At 45.2% G+C, this 20,198-nt stretch overlaps 1 protein-coding gene across 1 annotated transcript; it reads left to right on the forward strand.

The window, feature by feature from the left end:
• Positions 1-14,042: 14,042 nt before the first annotated feature.
• LOC135051114 (uncharacterized) lies at positions 14,043-17,304 on the forward strand. The gene is made up of 7 exons (XM_063957278.1): positions 14,043-14,129; positions 14,202-14,351; positions 14,834-14,923; positions 15,048-15,131; positions 15,236-15,439; positions 16,183-16,386; positions 16,505-17,304. The coding sequence occupies exons 2-7, from the start codon at positions 14,315-14,317 to the stop codon at positions 17,098-17,100; spliced, it is 1,215 nt and encodes a 404-aa protein (XP_063813348.1). The 5' UTR covers positions 14,043-14,129; positions 14,202-14,314; the 3' UTR covers positions 17,101-17,304.
• The last annotated feature ends 2,894 nt before the right edge of the window (positions 17,305-20,198 follow it).

Genomic DNA, 20,198 nt, shown 5'->3' on the forward strand with positions numbered 1-20,198 from the left:
CAGTCTAGGTAATATACTGTATTAGTTTCCAAAAGCCAATCCACCAGCCAATCCACCAGCCAATCCACCACATATCTAAAAGACAGAGCTCTAGAATATTGTATAAGATCGGGGAAACATAGTCCCCTTTACATTTAGACATTTGCAGCTTCATACATGAAATTCTTGACTTTTTAAATTTCCAAATAAACCTTTGAAACATCACCGTGGCCGCCTTAATATCAGTATTAGAAAAGCAAATAAGTAGCATTTGCATAACGTACGTAAGTTTGGGAAAAATCATCGATTTTATCACCTCAATCCTCCCAAGCATGGACAGCGGTGAATTCTTCCAGTTATCTAGTGCTCTAGCAACATGAGATAACCGAGTTGTAAAATTAAGTCTGTACAGAATCTTAAGGTTGCTCGGAATATTAATTCCCAAGTATTTGATATGGGAATTATCTTAATCGCGTTTAAGTGGTCTCTACTCGGGAGGGAAGGAAGCGGGCCTTTCAATACTAGTAATTCTGACTTATAAACATTTATTTTGTAACCCGAAAAACTGCTAAATTGCTAGATAATGTCAAAGGCAATGGGGATGGAATGTTCCGGATTGGAAAAAAATAAAAGCATATCGTCGGCATATAATGCTAGACGAAGATTAATATTACCTATGGGAATACCCTGATAGAGGGGTGACTGTCTTAAAGCGATCGCCAATGGCTGAAGAGCCAGGGTGAACAAAAGCGGGGACAGAGGGCACCCCTGTCAGGTACCTCTCAATATGGGAAAGCTATCTGAGAGCATACCATTGCAAATCACCCTGGAGGCTGAAGTAGAATACAGCGGTGGGAAACCAAATCTACCAAGAGTATCATATAAGTAATCAAAGTGCACCATGTCGAAAGCCTTTTCCGCGTCCAGAGAAAGAATAGCTTTCAGGGTTGATGACATAGTGCACTGTGAGTCAGCAATTACCGCCAAAACTCTTCTAATATTTACCACCGGATTTCGATCCATATTGAAACCTGTCTGATCCTGGTGTACCACCCGGGGCAGAATCAATTTTAGATGCTCTGCCACGATCTTTGTCAGTATCTTGTAATCAATATTTAGGAGGTAAATCGGGCGATAGGAACCAGGATCAGACAGATCTCGTCCCGGTTTAGGGATCACCCTCAACACAGCTGAATTGAAATAGGATGGCATTTTCTGTTCAAATAAAATAACAATAAAAACATTAGCAAGGATTGGAGCAATACGGGGAGCAAGCAATTTGTAAAAATCTGAAGTAAAGCCATCAGGTACAGGGGCTTTGCCTACTTTAAGGCCAGAGATGGCTTTAGAGAACTTCTCTTCTGTGATGGGGGAGACCAGGGAATCACCATGTTCGGGAGTGAGCTGAGGGATTGGTAACCAAAAATCCATTATAGGAAAAGGGGGTGGGGGAGGGGGGGAGGGAGGGGGGGCATGCTGCATAAAGGGACTTGTAAAAATCAGATAACACAGCATCTGTTTGGATATTATTATTAGTAAGGCCACCATCCATCATCTTTAAGGGATGTATGGTCGAGAGAGGGTGTTGACCCTTCAGTAGGTTAAATAAAATCTTACTGGATTTATTGCCATATTTGTGGAATTTGTCATTTTTATGGAACGTGTAAGAGGATTCCATTTTAACAAATAAACCATCGAACAGCGTCTTGGCCTTAACATAAACTATTTTAGTGGAACTGTTCGGGGTTTGTATAAATTCCTCAAGATAGGAGGTTAAAGATCGTTGAGCTTGGAGGTATTCCTGCATCAATGTCTGTTTTGTGGTAGCCGAATGGGAAATAATTAGACCTCTAATCGTCGCCTTAGAGGCCTGCCGGTAAAGAGAGGTGGGTCTTCCACAAGGGATGTAGCATTATGATACGCATAGTCATCCCAGGAATTGAGTACTGCTTTATGTAATGCAGCAGATCTGGCCAGGGAAGGAGGGCAACGCCAAGAAGTAAAGCTAGAGCGTTCCTGAGAGAGTTGTAGTTCCCTCCAGACCACAGCATGGTCAGACAAGGAGATCGGTTCAATAACCGTATTGGAAATCTTAGACAGTAAAAAGCCTGAAACTAGTAAGTAATCAATGCATGACATACTGTAGTGCCTTTGGAGACAGAGATGCAGGAAAAAAATTTGTCCAATGGATGTAAAACTCTCCAGATATCTAAAAGCTGTAGTTTCTTAGCAAGTAAGGGGACGCCAAATTTAGGCGGGTGAACAGGGGGTATATTCAATCTATCGAACTGCGCCACACGTTTTCGGGTGAAATGTGTTCTCGGTGCATTCGGTCGAAAAATATTACTTTCGGTTTCGTCTTTGCGCAGGTATCCAATTAGCAACGACTTAACGCCCACTTCAACCGTTAACTGTCCAATCGGCCGTATATGGGGTGGTGCCAAATATCGCTATATATAAGCTTGTTTTTCCCGCCGTTGTTCAGCCTCCACGGTGTATAGCATACCTGTATGTTTAATGTGGAAGTACTGCAAGTGCCAGAAGTCAGCCAAGAAGCGAAGCCAGCCAAGAAGCCAGCTACAAGCTATCTAGAAGCCAGCCAGAAGCCAGCCTAGAAGCCAGCCAGTTAGAAGAAGCATATTTTTCTTGCCCTGTTTGGTGGAGTAGATTGGTAAGTTGCCCAATCTGTGTTGTCCGTCCAACCGCCCATCCGAACCTGCAATGTGGCCACCTGGGCCCCCTGTATTTTCCCCCCTGTGCCATGTGGCCCCCGGGGGCCCCGACCCCCGCCCGCCCATCTGAACCTGCCATGTGGCCACAGGGGCCCCCTGTATTTTCCCCCCTGTGCCATGTGGCCCCCGGGGGCCCCGACCCCCGCCCGCCCATACAAACCTGCCATGTGGCCACATGGGCCCCCTGTATTTTCCCCCCTGTACCATGTGACCCCCGGGGGCCCCGACCCCCGCCCGCCCATCCGAACCTGCCATGTGGCCACATGGGCCCCCTGTATTTTCCCCCCTGTGCCATGTGGCCCCCGGGGGCCCCGACCCCCGCCCACCCATTGGAACCTGCCATGTGGCCACCTGGGCCCCCTGTATTTTCCCCCTTGTGCCATGTGGCCCCCGGGGGCCCCGACCCCTGCCCGCCCATCCGAACCTGCCATGTGGCCACCTGGGCCCCCTGTATTTTCCCCCCTGTGTCATGTGGCCCCCGGGGGCCCCAACCCCCGCCCGCCCATCTGAACCTGCCATATGGCCACATGGGCCCCCTGTATTTTCCCCCCCTGTGCCAAGTGGCTCCCGGGGACCCCGACCCCCGCCCGCCCATACAAACCTGCCATGTGGCAACATGGGCCCCCTGTATTTTCCCCCCTGTGCCATGTGGCCCCCAGGGGCCCCGACCCCCGCCCGCCCATCCGAACCTGCCATGTGGCCACATGGGCCCCCTGTATTTTCCCCCCTGTGCCATGTGGCCCCCGGGGGCCCCGACCCCCGCCCACCCATTGGAACCTGCCATGTGGCCACATGGGCCCCCTGTATTTTCCCCCCTGTGCCATGTGGCCCCCGGGGGCTCCGACCCCCGCCCGCCCATACAAAACTGCCATGTGGCCACATGGGCCCCCTGTAGTTTAACCCCTGTGCCATGGGGCCCCTGGGGGCCAAATGGCAAAGGGCATATGCTGGCAGGGGCCACATGGCAAGTTCAGATGGGTGGGTGGAGGGGCATCATGCTAATGTTTTTTTTTTGTTTGTTTTTTTTTGGTTGATATTTTCTTATGTGTTTTTTTGTTTTTTAAATAACAGTAATTTTATAAAAATTGTCTGAAATTATTATGTTTCAAATGCAGTGTGGTGCTGCATGTTCTATCATGTTCAATGTTCTGCTGCATGTTTACTTCTGTTTTTTTAAAACAGCGGTTAAAAGAATGTCTCGTGAGAAGAGACAGAGGCCAATCCCTTCTCCAGTGTCTTCAAATTCTAATAGTGATGAGGAGTGGCAGCCTGAGCCAATACAGAGTCCAGGGTCTCATCATCAACAGACACAGGTATTTTTTTTAAAAACAGTGCTTAACAAACTCCTCCACCACTCCACCATATCCATCCACCCCCCCACCCCACCCCCACCTGCCCTGTCCCGTCACTGGCTGACACCGCATGCTTCCTACCCACACATGCACCCACCACCACCATCCCTCCACACACATGCACCCATCCCACCATCCCTCCACACACATGCACCCAACCCTCCACACACATGCACCCATCCCTCCACACACATGCACCCATCCCTCCACACACATGCACCCACCCCGCCATCCCTCCACACACATGCACTCACTCCGCCATCCCTCCACACACATGCACCCACCCCGCCATCCCTCCACACACATGCACTCACTCCGCCATCCCTCCACACACATGCACTCACTCCGCCATCCCTCCACACACATGCACCCACCCCGCCATCCCTCCACACACATGCACTCACTCCGCCATCCCTCCACACACATGCACCCACCTGCCAGCCCTCCACACACATGCACCCACCCCGCTATCCCTCCACACACATGCACCCACCCGCCAGCCCTCCACACACATGCACCCACCCCGCCATCCCTCCACACACATGCACCCACCCGCCAGCCCTCCACACACATGCACCCACCCCGCCATCCCTCCACACACATGCACCCACCCGCCAGCCCTCCACACACATGCACCCACCCCGCCAGCCCTCCACACACATGCACCCACCCGCCAGCCCTCCACACACATGCACCCACCCCGCCATCCCTCCACACACATGCACCCACCCGCCAGCCCTCCACACACATGCACCCACCCCGCCATCCCTTTTTTTGTTGTTGTAACTTTTGTAAAACAAAATTTACAGGGAAATAATGAGGATACTGACACCTCTGAGGCTGAGGTACGTGCTCACTCCGGGTTCACTACAATATGCCGGCGGTCGGGTTCCCGGCGCCCAGCATACCGGCGCCGAGAGCCCGACCGCCGGCTTACCGACAGTGTGGCGAGCGCAAACGAGCCCCTTGCGGGCTCGCTGCGCTCGCCGCGCTACGCGCGCCACACTATTTTATTCTCCCTCCAGGGGGGTCATGGACCCCCACGACGGAGAATAAGTGTCGGTATGCCGGCTGTCGGGATCCCGGCGCCGGTATACTGTGCGCCGGGATCCCGACAGCCGGCATACTGAAGACCACCCGCTCACTCCAAATCTAAAAAAACTAAGGCAATCCGAGCTGCCAGATTTAACAATGCAGAGAATGATGCATTAATCGATGGTGTTGACAAATTTTATGACAAGCTTTTAGGACATCGCTCTGCTAAAACTCATCCGAGTGAAAAGATGAAAAGATGGCGGAAAATTGCAGATAATGTTACTGCAGTTTCTGGTGTAGTCAGGGAAGTAGATGTTTGTAAAAAAAGATACAGTGATTGCAGGAGATGCACCAAGAAAATAATGGCCAAAGAGCATAATTATAAAAAAAGGTACAGGTGGAGGACCGGCATTGGACATAACTTGGCTGCCCTGGGAAGAAAAAATCATTCAGAGAATGAATCCGGCTATGGTTCAAGGCTTGCCAGCAAGCATAGATAGCAGCATTTCCAGGCCTGCTATAAGCACAGGTAATCATTATAACTAGTGATGTGCACCGGAAATTTTTTGCGTTTTGTGTTTTGGTTTTGGGTTCGGTTCCGCGGCCGTGTTTTGGATTCGGACGCGTTTTGGCAAAACCTCACCGAAAATTTTTTGTCGGATTCGCGTGTGTTTTGGATTCGGGTGTTTTTTTTAAAAAAACCTAAAAAACAGCTTAAATCATAGAATTTGGGGGTCATTTTGATCTCATAGTATTATTAACCTCAATAACCATAATTTCCACTCATTTCCAGTCTATTCTGAACACCTCACACCTCACAATATTATTTTTAGTCCTAAAATTTGCACCGAGGTCGCTGGATGGCTAAGCTCAGCGACACAAGTGGCCGACACAAACACCTGGCCCATCTAGGAGTGGCACTGCAGTGTCAGGCAGGATGGCCCTTTAAAAAAAATAGTCCCCCAACAGCACATGATGCAAAGAAAAAAAGAGGCGCACCAAGGTGGCTGTGTGACTAAGCTAAGCGACACAAGTGACCGACACAAACACCTGGCCCATCTAGGAGTGGCACTGCAGTGTCAATCAAGACAGGATGGCACTTCCAAAAAATTGTCCCCAAACAGCACATGATGCAAAGAAAAAAAGAGGCGCACCAAGGTGGCTGTGTGACTAAGCTAAGCGACACAAGTGGCCGACACAAACACCTGGTCCATCTAGGAGTGGCACTGCAGTGTCAAACAAGACAGGATGGCACTTCCAAAAAATTGTCCCCAAACAGCACATGATGCAAAGAAAAAAAGAGGCGCACCAAGGTGGCTGTGTGACTAAGCTAAGCGACACAAGTGGCCGACACAAACACCTGGCCCATCTAGGAGTGGCACTGCAGTGTCAATCAAGACAGGATGGCACTTCCAAAAATTGTCCCCAAACAGCACATGATGCAAAGAAAAAAAGAGGCGCACCAAGGTGGCTGTGTGACTAAGCTAAGCGACACAAGTGGCCGACACAAACACCTGGCCCATCTAGGAGTGGCACTGCAGTGTCAATCAAGACAGGATGGCCCTTCCAAAAAATTGTCCCCAAACAGCACATGATGCAAAGAAAAAAAGAGGCGCACCAAGGTCGCTGTGTGACTAAGCTAAGCGACACAAGTGGCCGACACAAACACCTGGCCCATCTAGGAGTGGCACTGCAGTGTCAATCAAGACAGGATGGCACTTCCAAAAAATTGTCCCCAAACAGCACATGATGCAAAGAAAAAAAGAGGCTCACCAAGGTCGCTGTGTGACTAAGCTAAGCGACACAAGTGGCCGACACAAACACCCGGCCCATCTAGGAGTGGCACTGCAGTGTCAATCAAGACAGGATGGCACTTCCAAAAAATTGTCCCCAAACAGCGCATGATGCAAAGAAAAAAAGAGGCGCACCAAGATGGCTGTGTGACCAAGCTAAGCGACACAAGTGGCCGACACAAACACCTGGCCCATCTAGGAGTTGCACTGCAGTGTCAGGCAGGATGGCCCTTCCAAAAAATTGTCCCCAAACAACACATGATGCAAAGAAAAAAAGAGGCGCACCAAGGTGGCTGTGTGACTAAGCTAAGCGACCCAAGTGGCCGACACAAACACCTGGCCCATCTAGGAGTGGCACTGCAGTGTCAGGCAGGATGGCCCTTCAAAAAAATTGTCCCCAAACAGCACATGATGCAAAGAAAAATGAAAGAAAAAAGAGGTGCAAGATGGAATTGTCCTTGGGCCCTCCCACCCACCCTTATGTTGTATAAACAGGACATGCACACTTTAACGAACCCATCATTTCAGCGACAGGGTCTGCCACACGACTGTGACTGAAATGACTGGTTGGTTTGTGCCCCCACCAAAAAAGAAGCAATCAATCTCTCCTTGCACAAACTGGCTCTACAGAGGCAAGATGTCCACCTCATCATCATCCTCCGATTCCTCACCCCTTTCACTGTGTACATCCCCCTCCTCACAGATTATTAATTCGTCCCCACTGGAATCCACCATCTCAGGTCCCCGTGTACTTTCTGGAGGCAATTGCTGCTGGTGAATGTCTCCACGGAGGAATTGATTATAATTCATTTTGATGAACATCATCTTCTTCACATTTTCTGGAAGTAACCTCGTACGCTGATTGCTGACAAGGTGAGCGGCTGCACTAAACACTCTTTCGGAGTACACACTGGAGGGAGGGCAACTTAGGTAGAATAAAGCCAGTTTGTGCAAGGGCCTCCAAATTGCCTCTTTTTCCTGCCAGTATACGTACGGACTGTCTGACGTGCCTACTTGGATGCCGTCACTCATATAATCCTCCACCATTCTTTCCATGGTGAGAGAATCATATGCAGTGACAGTAGACGACATGTCAGTAATCATTGGCAGGTCCTTCAGTCCGGACCAGATGTCAGCACTCGCTCCAGACTGCCCTGCATCACCGCCAGCGGGTGGGCTAGGAATTCTTAGCCTTTTCCTCGCACCCCCAGTTGCGGGAGAATGTGAAGGAGGAGATGTTGACGGGTCACGTTCCGCTTGACTTGACAATTTTCTCACCAGCAGGTCTTTGAACCTCTGCAGACTTGTGTCTGCCGGAAAGAGAGATACAACGTAGGTTTTAAATCTAGGATCGAGCACGGTGGCCAAAATGTAGTGCTCTGATTTCAACAGATTGACCACCCATGAATCCTGGTTAAGTGAATTAAGGGCTCCATCCACAAGTCCCACATGCCTAGCGGAATCGCTCTGTTTTAGCTCCTCCTTCAATGTCTCCAGCTTCTTCTGCAAAAGCCTGATGAGGGGAATGACCTGACTCAGGCTGGCAGTGTCTGAACTGACTTCACGTGTGGCAAGTTCAAAAGGTTGCAGAACCTTGCACAACGTTGAAATCATTCTCCACTGCGCTTGAGTCAGGTGCATTCCCCCTCCTTTGCCTATATCGTGGGCAGATGTATAGGCTTGAATGGCCTTTTGCTGCTCCTCCATCCTCTGAAGCATATAGAGGGTTGAATTCCACCTCGTTACCACCTCTTGCTTCAGATGATGGCAGGGCAGGTTCAGGAATGTTTGGTGGTGCTCCAGTCTTCTGTACGTGGTGCCTGAATGCCGAAAGTGGCCCGCAATTCTTCGGGCCACCGACAGCATCTCTTGCATGCCCCTGTCGTTTTTTAAATAATTCTGCACCACCAAATTCAATGTATGTGCAAAACATGGGACGTGCTGGAATTTGCCCAGATGTAATGCACGCACAATATTGCTGGCGTTGTCCGATGTCACAAATCCACAGGAGAGTCCAATTGGGGTAAGCCATTCTGCGATGATCTTCCTCAGTTGCCGTAAAAGGTTGTCAGCTGTGTGCCTATTCTGGAAAGCGGTGATACAAAGCGTAGCCTGCCTAGGAACGAGTTGGCGTTTGCGAGATGCTGCTACTGGTGCCGCCGCTGCTGTTCTTGCTGCGGGAGGCAATACATGTACCCAGTGGGCTGTCACAGTCATATAGTCCTGAGTCTGCCCTGCTCCACTTGTCCACATGTCCGTGGTTAAGTGGACATTGGGTACAACTGCATTTTTTAGGACACTGGTGACTCTTTTTCTGACGTCTGTGTACATTTTCGGTATCGCCTGCCTAGAGAAATGGAACCTAGATGGTATTTGGTACCGGGGACACAGTACCTCAATTAAGTCTATAGTTGCCTCTGAATTAACGATGGATACCGGAACCACGTTTCTCACCGCCCAGGCTGCCAAGGCCTGAGTTATCTGCTTTGCAGCAGGATGACTGCTGTGATATTTCATCTTCCTCGCAAAGGACTATTGGACAGTCAATTGCTTACTGGAAGTAGTACAAGTGGTCTTCCGACTTCCCCTCTTCGATGACGATCGACTCCCAGCAGCAACAACAGCAGCGCCAGCAGCAGTAGGCGTTACACTCAAGGATGCATCGGAGGAATCCCAGGCAGGAGAGTACTCGTCAGACTTGACAGTGACATGGCCTGCAGGACTATTGGCTTTCCTGGGTAAGGAGGAAATTGACACTGAGGGAGTTGGTGGTGTGGTTTGCAGGAGCTTGGTTACAAGAGGAAGGGATTTAGTGGTCAGTGGACTGTTTCCGCTGTCACCCAAAGTTTTTAAACTTGTCACTGACTTATGATGAATGCGCTGCAGGTGACGATTAAGGGAGGATGTTCCGAGGTGGTTAACGTCCTTACCCCTACTTATTACAGCTTGACAAAGGCAACACACGGCTTGACACCTGTTGTCCGCATTTGTGTTGAAATAATTCCACACCGAAGAGCTGATTTTTTTTGTATTTTGACCAGGCATGTCAATGGCCATATTCCTCCCACGGACAACAGGTGTCTCCCCGGGTGCCTGACTTAAACAAACCACCTCACCATCAGAATCCTCCTTGTCAATTTCCTCCCCAGCGCCAGCAACACCCATATCCTCATCCTGGTGTACTTCAACAGTGACATCTTCAATTTGACTATCAGGAACTGGACTGCAGTGTTGGGAAGGTCAGGCATCGCAACCGACACAGTTGGACTCTCCTTGGGGATTTGTGATTTTGAAGAACGCACAGTTCTTTGCTGTGCTTTTGCCAGCTTAAGTCTTTTCTTTTTTCTAGCGAGAGGATGAGTGCTTCCATCCTCATGTGAAGCTGAACCACTAGCCATGAACATAGGCCAGGGCCTCAGCCGTTCCTTGCCACTCCGTGTCGTAAATGGCATATTGGCAAGTTTACACTTCTCCTCAGATGCTTTTAATTTTGATTTTTGGGTCATTTTACTGAACTTTTGTGTTTTGGATTTTACATGCTCTCTACTATGACATTGGGCATCGGCCTTGGCAGACGACGTTGATGGCATTTCATCGTCTCGGCCATGACTAGTGGCAGCAGCTTCAGCACGAGGTGGAAGTGGATCTTGATCTTTCCCTTTAACCTCCACATTTTTGTTCTCCATTTTTTAATGTGTGGAATTATATGCCAGTATCAATAGCAATGGCCTACTACTATATTTACTGTGCAAAACTGTCTAAAATGCACCACAGGTATAGAATGTAGATGGATAGTATACTTAATGGATGACGAGTGACGACACAGAGGTAGGTACAGCAGTGGCCTACCGTACTGCTATAAGTATATATATAATAAACTGGTGGACACTGTCAGCAAACTGCAAAACTGTCTAAAATGCACCACAGGTATAGAATGTAGATGGATAGTATACTTAATGGATGACGAGTGACGACACAGAGGTAGGTACAGCAGTGGCCTACCGTACTGCTATAAGTATATATATAGCATACTGGTGGACACTGTCAGCAAAATGTAAAACTGTCTAAAATGCACCACAGGTATAGAATGTAGATGGATAGTATACTTAATGGATGACGAGTGATGACACAGAGGTAGGTACAGCAGTGGCCTACCGTACTGCTATAAGTATATATATAATAAACTGGTGGACACTGTCAGCAAACTGCAAAACTGTCTAAAATGCACCACAGGTATAGAATGTAGATGGATAGTATACTTAATGGATGACGAGTGACGACACAGAGGTAGGTACAGCAGTGGCCTACCGTACTGCTATAAGTATATATATAGTATACTGGTGGACACTGTCAGCAAACTGCAAAACTGTCTAAAATGCACCACAGGTATAGAATGTAGATGGATAGTATACTTAATGGATGACGAGTGACGACACAGAGGTAGGTACAGCAGTGGCCTACCGTACTGCTATAAGTATATATATAATAAACTGGTGGACACTGTCAGCAAACTGCAAAACTGTCTAAAATGCACCACAGGTGTAGAATGTAGATGGATAGTATACTTAATGGATAACGAGTGACGACACAGAGGTAGGTACAGCAGTGGCCTACCATACTGCTATAAGTATATACATAATAAACTGGTGGACACTGTCAGCAAACTGCAAAACTGTCTAAAATGCACCACAGGTATAGAATGTAGATGGATAGTATACTTAATGGATGACGAGTGACGACACAGAGGTAGGTACAGCAGTGGCCTACCGTACTGCTATAAGTATATATATATAGTATACTGGTGGACACTGTCAGAAAACTGCAAAACTGTCTAAAATGCACCACAGGTATAGAATGTAGATGGATAGTATACTTAATGGATGACGAGTGACGACACAGAGGTAGGTACAGCAGTGGCCTACCGTACTGCTATAAGTATATATATAATAAACTGGTGGACACTGTCAGCAAACTGCAAAACTGTCTAAAATGCACCACAGGTATAGAATGTAGATGGATAGTATACTTAATGGATGACGAGTGACGACACAGAGGTAGGTACAGCAGTGGCCTACCGTACTGCTACAAGTATATATATAATAAACTGGTGGACACTGTCAGCAAACTGCAAAACTGTCTAAAATGCACCACAGGTATAGAATGTAGATGGATAGTATACTTAATGGATGACGAGTGACGACACAGAGGTAGGTACAACAGTGGCCTACCGTACTGCTATAAGTATATATATAGTATACTGGTGGACACTGTCAGCAAACTGCAAAACTGTCTTAAATGCACCACAGGTATAGAATGTAGATGGATAGTATACTAAATGGATGACGAGTGACGACACAGAGGTAGGTACAGCAGTGGCCTACCGTACTGCTACAAGTATATATATATAATAAACTGGTGGACACTGCCAGCAAACTGCAAAACTGTCTAAAATGCACCACAGGTATAGAATGTAGATGGATAGTATACTTAATGGATGACGAGTGACGACACAGAGGTAGGTACAGCAGTGGCCTACCGTACTGCTATAAGTATATATATAGTATACTGGTGGACACTGTCAGCAAACTGCAAAACTGTCTAAAATGCACCACAGGTATAGAATGTAGATGGATAGTATACTTAATGGATGATGAGTGACGACACAGAGGTAGGTACAGTAGTGGCCTACCGTACTGCTATAAGTATATATATAATAAACTGGTGGACACTGTCAGCAAACTGCAAAACTGTCTAAAATGCACCACAGGTATAGAATGTAGATGGATAGTATACTTAATGGATGACGAGTGATGACACAGAGGTAGGTACAGCAGTGGCCTACCGTACTGCTATAGGTATATATATAATAAACTGGTGGACACTGTCAGCAAACTGTAAAACTGTCTAAAATGCACCCCAGGTATAGAATGTAGATGGATAGTATACTTAATGGATGACGAGTGACGACACAGAGGTAGGTACAGCAGTGGCCTACCGTACTGCTATAAGTATATATATATAGTATACTGGTGGACACTGTCAGCAAACTGCAAAACTGTCTAAAATGCACCACAGGTATAGAATGTAGATGGATAGTATACTTAATGGATGACGAGTGACGACACAGAGGTAGGTACAGCAGTGGCCTACCGTACTGCTATATATAGTATACTGGTGGACACTGTCAGCAAACTGCAAAACTAAAATGCACCACAGGTATAGAATGTAGATGGATAGTATACTTAATGGATGACGAGTGATGACACAGAGGTAGGTACAGCAGTGGCCTACCGTACTGCTATATATAGTATACTGGTGGACACTGTCAGAAAACTGCAAAACTAAAATGCACCACAGGTTTAGAATGTAGATGGATAGTATACTTAATTGATGACGACACAGAGGTAGGTACAGCAGTGCACTCTGCACTGTACTCCTCCTATATAATATTAATTATACTGGTGGTCCCCACTCCCAGTCCCCACAATAAAGCAGCACACTGAGCACAGATATGGAGTGTTTTTCAGGCAGACAACGTATACTGGTGGTCACTGTCAGCAAAACTCTGCACTGTACTCCTGCTATAGCTGCTCCCCAGTCCCCACAATTAAGCAGTGTGAGCACTCAGCACAGATATATTATGCAGCACACTGAGCACAGATATGGTATGGAGCGTTTTTTTCAGGCAGAGAACGGATAAAAACTGGTGGTCACTTATCAGCAAAACTCTGCACTGTACTCCTAACAGCTGCTCCCCAATCCTCCCCACAATTAAGCAATAAACAACCAATGAATCAAGTTCTGTCTTCTACAATAAACGGAGAGGACGCCAGCCACGTCCTCTCCCTATCATCTCCAATGCACGAGTGAAAATGGCGGCGACGCGCGGCTGCTTATATAGAATCCGAATCTCGCGAGAATCCGACAGCGGGATGATGATGTTCGGGCGCGCTCGGGTTAGCCGAGCAAGGCGGGAAGGTTCGAACCTGCCTCGGACCCGTGTAAACAAGTTGAAGTTCGGGGGGGTTCGGTTTCCGAGAAACCGAACCCGCTCATCACTAATTATAACCAACCCACCACCCACCCCCATTTTTATTGTCTTTAATTTAACCAATTTTTTTGACATTATTATCAAAAATATACAGATATAAGAGAATCAATGGAAAGACATCAAGGTCCATCAACAAGTGGTACTGCTCACAGACACTCTCGGCCTTCAGTCTCAAGTTAGGCACAAAGTAAGTATTTGAATTAAAAATTGTATGCAAATTTAAAAGTTTCTTTTTTTACTAATGTAGTATGTTTTAAAGGTGGAATTCAAGAAAGTACTCGTAAGGAGAGTCAAGAAGGCAGACCAAGTAAAAAAATACGCACTGCAGAAGTTGAAAAAAGGGCAAAATCCCATCACCCTAAACAAGCAAGGATGGCATCAATGGTCAGCAGAATACACACTGAAGAAGGTATTTTAAAAGTCCATTTATAATAAACTCAAATACTCCAAAACACATTACAAGCTGTATTTAAAAATACTGCTCCTGTATGCCATTTTTCTTATGGATTAAAATATTTCAGACTATTTTGAAGGGTTAAAAAAAAAATGTGTTCAAAAAGCTGGCCAAAAGTAAACTTCACCTCACTTTCAATAAATAAGACTACCATGTATTCACCACCAATTCACCCAAATAAAACAGTAATAACTATATGCACCTGAAGAATATTATTATTATTGTTTTTTTGACTTTCATTTGATTATTTCTTGTAAAAAATTTACAATATGTTTAGCAAATAACGTAGATTTTGGTTTATCTGTCATTAATCTATGCATCTTTTTTGTCTAGGTAGAATTTTTTATTTTTTTATTTTATAAAAAATATTCAATACTTCAGACTTGCCTTTGTATTAAGCAGATTAACATTTATGCATAACACTCCCTTTAATACAGATCCCAGTGAAACACATCGACCAAGACAAGTTCAGGTATCCGGTAGCGGGAGTAGACAAGCCACAACTTCAAAGTCATCAAAAGGCCAAGGTAATTACACAATTACCAGATAATATCAAGCAATATTCATATCAGCAATAAAGTGGTCTACATTGTATTCATTTTCTGTAAAAAAAAATTGGTACACCTGTAATGCCCTAATTTCCAAAATTAGGAGATTCACAGCTTTTAAGAAATCTTGCTGAAAAAATGGCATCAGCAGCTGGAACATCTTCCAAAAAGACAAGTAAAACTCATGGTAAATCTATTAGTTAAATAATTGAGTACGACTTAAGTTTGTAGTAATTTTGGTAACTAAATAAACTGTTTTGAAAATTATTCTAAGTAAACTTTCTTATTAAGCAGGTACATTGACCATGAGTCAACTGACGAGTGAGGATGTAAGAAGAAGACACGACAAAGCCGTAAAAAACGTCCAAGCTGATCCTACTCCAGGAAAATTAATTCATAAAAAAGTTACTGAAAAATTGACACCATCACATATTCTGGAAAGCAGCACCGCTGCCATATTGACGATAACCCAGGACCCACAGCCCACTGCGGAAGGTAAAAGAATTTTCAAGTTAGGACCATATCCTGCAATTGTGATGCAACCACCAATACTACTTAATGTGAAAATGCAAGATGAGCTCCCCAATTTCACAATGTTTTAAGGAAATAATCATGTGCAAATATGCTTCGTGGCAACCATGGTTTAAAAAAGTGTGAAGGTGTATGACCATTGTGTAACATTACACACCATTCTGCCAGAAGTAGGTTGAGATCAGCTCTAATATTTCTCTGCATAACATGCAGCTGCTCTTGCCTCGAAAAATGTAAAGGAACATTAGAAGTTATGTTGCACACTTGAGAGACTGAGAACAACATATATTGGGGGTAATTCCAAGTTGGTTGCAGCAGGAAAATTTTTAAGTAGTTGGGCAAAACCATGTGCACTGCAGGTGAGGCAGATATAACCTGTGCAGATTGATTAGATTTGGGTGTGGTGTGTTAAATCTGCAATCTAAATTGCAGTGTAAAAATAAAGCAGCCAGTATTTACCCTGCACAGAAACAAAATAACCCACCCAAATATAACTCTCTCTGCACATGTTATATCTGCCTCCCCTGCAGTGCACATGCTCTTGCCCAATTGCTAACAAACTTGCTGCTGTGATCAACTCATAATTACCCCCATTGTCAGCAGCAGATTGAACCTCCACATTTGAAGCGTATTCATGCACTCGCTCAAAACACATATTTACTGTAAACTAACATGTTTCATATTTTTTACTTTTTCTTCAATTGTAGATTTAATTTCCACTTCTCCTTCAAGCCCAATAAATGAGCCATTTCAGGAACCAGAACAAGAGAGTACACGATTATCTGACGTACATACCAACACATCGGAGGAGCTGATTGAATCTGCCACAGCAATTACTGCAGCTTTTTCCCTTGAGGAAGATGTAGAACCTTTAGATGAGCCTGATAGGACACAAGTATCATCTCCTATAGGTACAGTAATGTGTAACTAGTGTATTCCAACTTTTTTAATTTTCTAAAATGTAAACTATACGCAAGTATGACAATAATAGTTAACTAACATTTTAATTAAATCTATTTTTTTTTTTAGAAAGTCAATTTCAAGTGTTGGAGGATATACGGACAGGCCTATCGACAGGGACTACTGAACGTGTGAATGACATAGCGAAACAAATGGAGAACAGACAAGAAAGCTTTCGTGTAACCGTAGACCACCGTCTGCTAAAGATGGACGAAACACTGGGACGTTTCTCTGATTATCTAAGAGACGTGACAACCTCCACTTCTACCGTGTTACAGGGCATAGAGTCCAAACTAGGTACCATGATTGTTGCCTTAAACAAACTTGTGGACAACACTTCGTGCCAAGGAAACACCCTACAAATCATGCAGACCAGCCATAGCCAAACTGCAGCAAATACATCTCTAATAGCTACACAACTCCAAACTATGAATACTATCATGTTGAAGATGTTGGCTGCTTTGAGTCAGGGACAACACCATCCAGCCATTCAAGAATCAACTCAACCATTTCCAGGTTTTGGTCCAGAGGGACAATTACATGGATTGCACTCTGGTGATGTCCATCCGCAAATGCCAACAGCTCCTAGTCCTGCTCCTCCTGATAGTGCAACCACACCAGGACCATACACACAACAACAAAAACCAGATGAATCACATTGTTAATTGTTACTTGTCCTCTCAAATTAGACCAATGTCTATATGTACTACTCGTTGTGGTTTGCACTATCATTCATTTTAATGTTATACATTTTACATTTGTTTCTCAGGGTAAACATAACTGTGTTTGATTGTTTGGCGTCTTGCCTACATGATTTGTTTCTGTGCATTTGGATGCTTATGTGTGTGCACTGTTAAATGGAGGGATATACACTATACCTATATATTTATATAGGTATACTATACCAATTATATTGTTATTTATTAAAAAAAATTGAACAAATTACTTTTAATATGTAAGTTCATTAAAAAAAACTTGTATAAAAATGCAAACACAAGTAAATAATGTTTACAGTTCATTGACATTTACAAAACAAATTAAATTCATCACTTTAATAAACTCATTAAAACATCCTTGAATAATCTTTTACATTGTAACCTTTAAGAAGTTTAAAACTTTGCAACCTTCTGATCAGTTTGATAAGAAAGTTGATTTGGTTGTGTTGAAAGGATCAAAGAAAAGTCCCAATCAGTGTTCCTAGGAAAAACAAAGAGGACTGGGCTTAGTACACAGTTACAACCTAAAAGCTAGCGTGGACACAGAGGAGGCAGGGAGGGGATTTGGGGGATACTCACCGGAAAGGAGACTGAAGGGATCCCTCAGCATCAACCTCCTTCTGCCAGGAAAGAAGTGGAGAGGCCATCTCGCTGCAGGGAAGGATGGATCACAGGAGCCAGGGACAGGTAAGTGTAAGTAAAACATTTTTTAAAACCCTCCAACAAGTAAATTGAAAAATAAACAACTGCGCTTCAAAAAGCAAACAAGAAAAACCAAATGGCCATATTTTAAACAACAGGGGCCAAACTCTGAAGAAAATCTCATGCACATTCTTCTGCAAATCAAAAAAAAGAAAAAAACATTAGTAGGATCAGTATCTAACAAGCACAAACAAATAGAAAGGCAATACAAAAAAACTCACCAGCGAAGAATCCATCAATTAGTGTTCGATGAGTATCACCTCCATCATTCATACCCTCAAGTGATGCTGAGCAAATGTCCGAATCCCGCCAAACACCTGGATCTATATTCTCCGGATATCGGTTTGCAACACAGATGTTATGTAAAATGCAACAAGCATTAACTATATTGCAAACTTTATCCGGAGAATATAACAGCATAACCCCGGACCTGTCTGAACAGCGAAACCGGGATTTAAGCACACCGAAGGTCCTTTCAATTACACCCCTCGATGTAATGTGCGCTTTTTGGTACATATGCTCAGCATCACTAACGGGATTGGACAATGGGGTAAGAAGCCAACTCTTGTTAGGGTATCCACCATCACCTTAAAGAAATAAATGGTGGGAAAAAACATAAATAATAAACCACAATTAAAAAATTTAGTAAAAATCAGAAAGGAAAAAAAAACCTCACCCAACAGCCACCCATCCGGCATGTTGCAATCCTCAAAATCACGGAACATGTATGACTGGCTCAAAATAAAGGAGGCGTGGGCCAACCCAGGGAAGCCCACAAAAAGATTAGTGATTTTCAATTTGGCATCACACACCATCTGTACATTCAAGGAATGGAAAGATTTTCTATTACGAAAACACTCTTCCATTTGCCTTGGTGGTGCAATTGCCACATGAGTGCAATCTATCGCGCCCAATACATTGGGAAAGCGTGATTTCTCAAAAAATTCCAATTTGACCTCCCTCCATTTGCTGACAGTGCTTGGAAAATAAATAAACTGGGTCGTTAATTTACGGAAAGCCGTACAGACCTGAGTTAAAATACGCGAAAATGTGGGCTGTGAAAAACCGACTGTTTGGGACAAAACTGGCTGAAAAGTGCCAGACGCAAAATAAAGTAATGCAGCCAGCAGTTTAGACATACCACTGACTGCGTGATTAGTGGGCACCCGTGGTTCAAGGTCCGGCTCCATCAAGTCATACAGCATATGGATTGAACGAGAGGATAAGCGAAAGTTCTTAATCACATCCACCTCGGATAAGTCTGCCAGCACACGCCTATAACGATAGTTACGTGGGCGTGGAATTGAAACGCGCTCTACCTCACCACCTGGAGCAATTGACTGATCACCTTCCTCATCTGTCCTGTCCTCCTGTGTCACAACAGCAGCCTGGATCATGAACATCCAAACTGTATCAGTGAATGGCTCCATGATTGTAGACGGAGCTAAAAAGTTGTCAAGTAATAAATCCGCAAACTAACCGCAAAAAAACGTATCCAACAGCAGACTGCACAATTGCTGTGTTTCTCCTTGAAGTCCCAAGAGAGGAGTGACAGATTCCTGTCAAAACAGGAGCAATGCATCCTGGGGACTTTTGCATTGCATCATGGGGATAAATATTACAGTAACCCAAAAAATAATTTAAAAATGCTTTTAAAAATATAAAAAAAGAGAATTTTTTAAAAAAATCATAGGGCACACTTTAAAAAAAAAACAACAACTAAACTATTGCCTTTCTCTGACGTCCTAGTGGATGCTGGGAACTCCGTCTGGACCATGGGGAATAGCGGCTCCGCAGGAGACTGGGCACAACTAAAGAAAGCTTTAGGACTACCTGATGTGCACTGGCTCCTCCCTCTATGACCCTCCTCCAGACCTCAGTTAGAATCTTGTGCCCGGCTGAGCTGGATGCACACTAGGGGCTCTCCTGAGCTCCTAGAAAAGAAAGTATATTTTAGGTTTTTTATTTTCAGTGAGATCTGCTGGCAACAGACTCACTGCTACGAGGGACTAAGGGGAGAAGAAGCGAACCTACCTGCTTGCAGCTAGCTTGGGCTTCTTAGGCTACTGGACACCATTAGCTCCAGAGGGATCGAACACAGGGCCCGACCTCGATCGTCCGGTCCCGGAGCCGCGCCGCCGTCCCCCTTACAGAGCCAGAAGCATGAAGATGGTCCTGAAAATCGGCGGCAGAAGACTTCGGTCTTCAACAAGGTAGCGCACAGCACTGCAGCTGTGCGCCATTGCTCCTCATGCACACCTCACACTCCGGTCACTGATGGGTGCAGGGCGCTGGGGGGGGGGGGGCGCCCTGAGCAGCAATATTAACACCTTGGCTGGCAAAAT

Source organism: Pseudophryne corroboree, chromosome 2, assembly GCF_028390025.1.
Source record: "Pseudophryne corroboree isolate aPseCor3 chromosome 2, aPseCor3.hap2, whole genome shotgun sequence".
In the NCBI taxonomy this organism is placed as follows: domain Eukaryota; kingdom Metazoa; phylum Chordata; class Amphibia; order Anura; family Myobatrachidae; genus Pseudophryne; species Pseudophryne corroboree.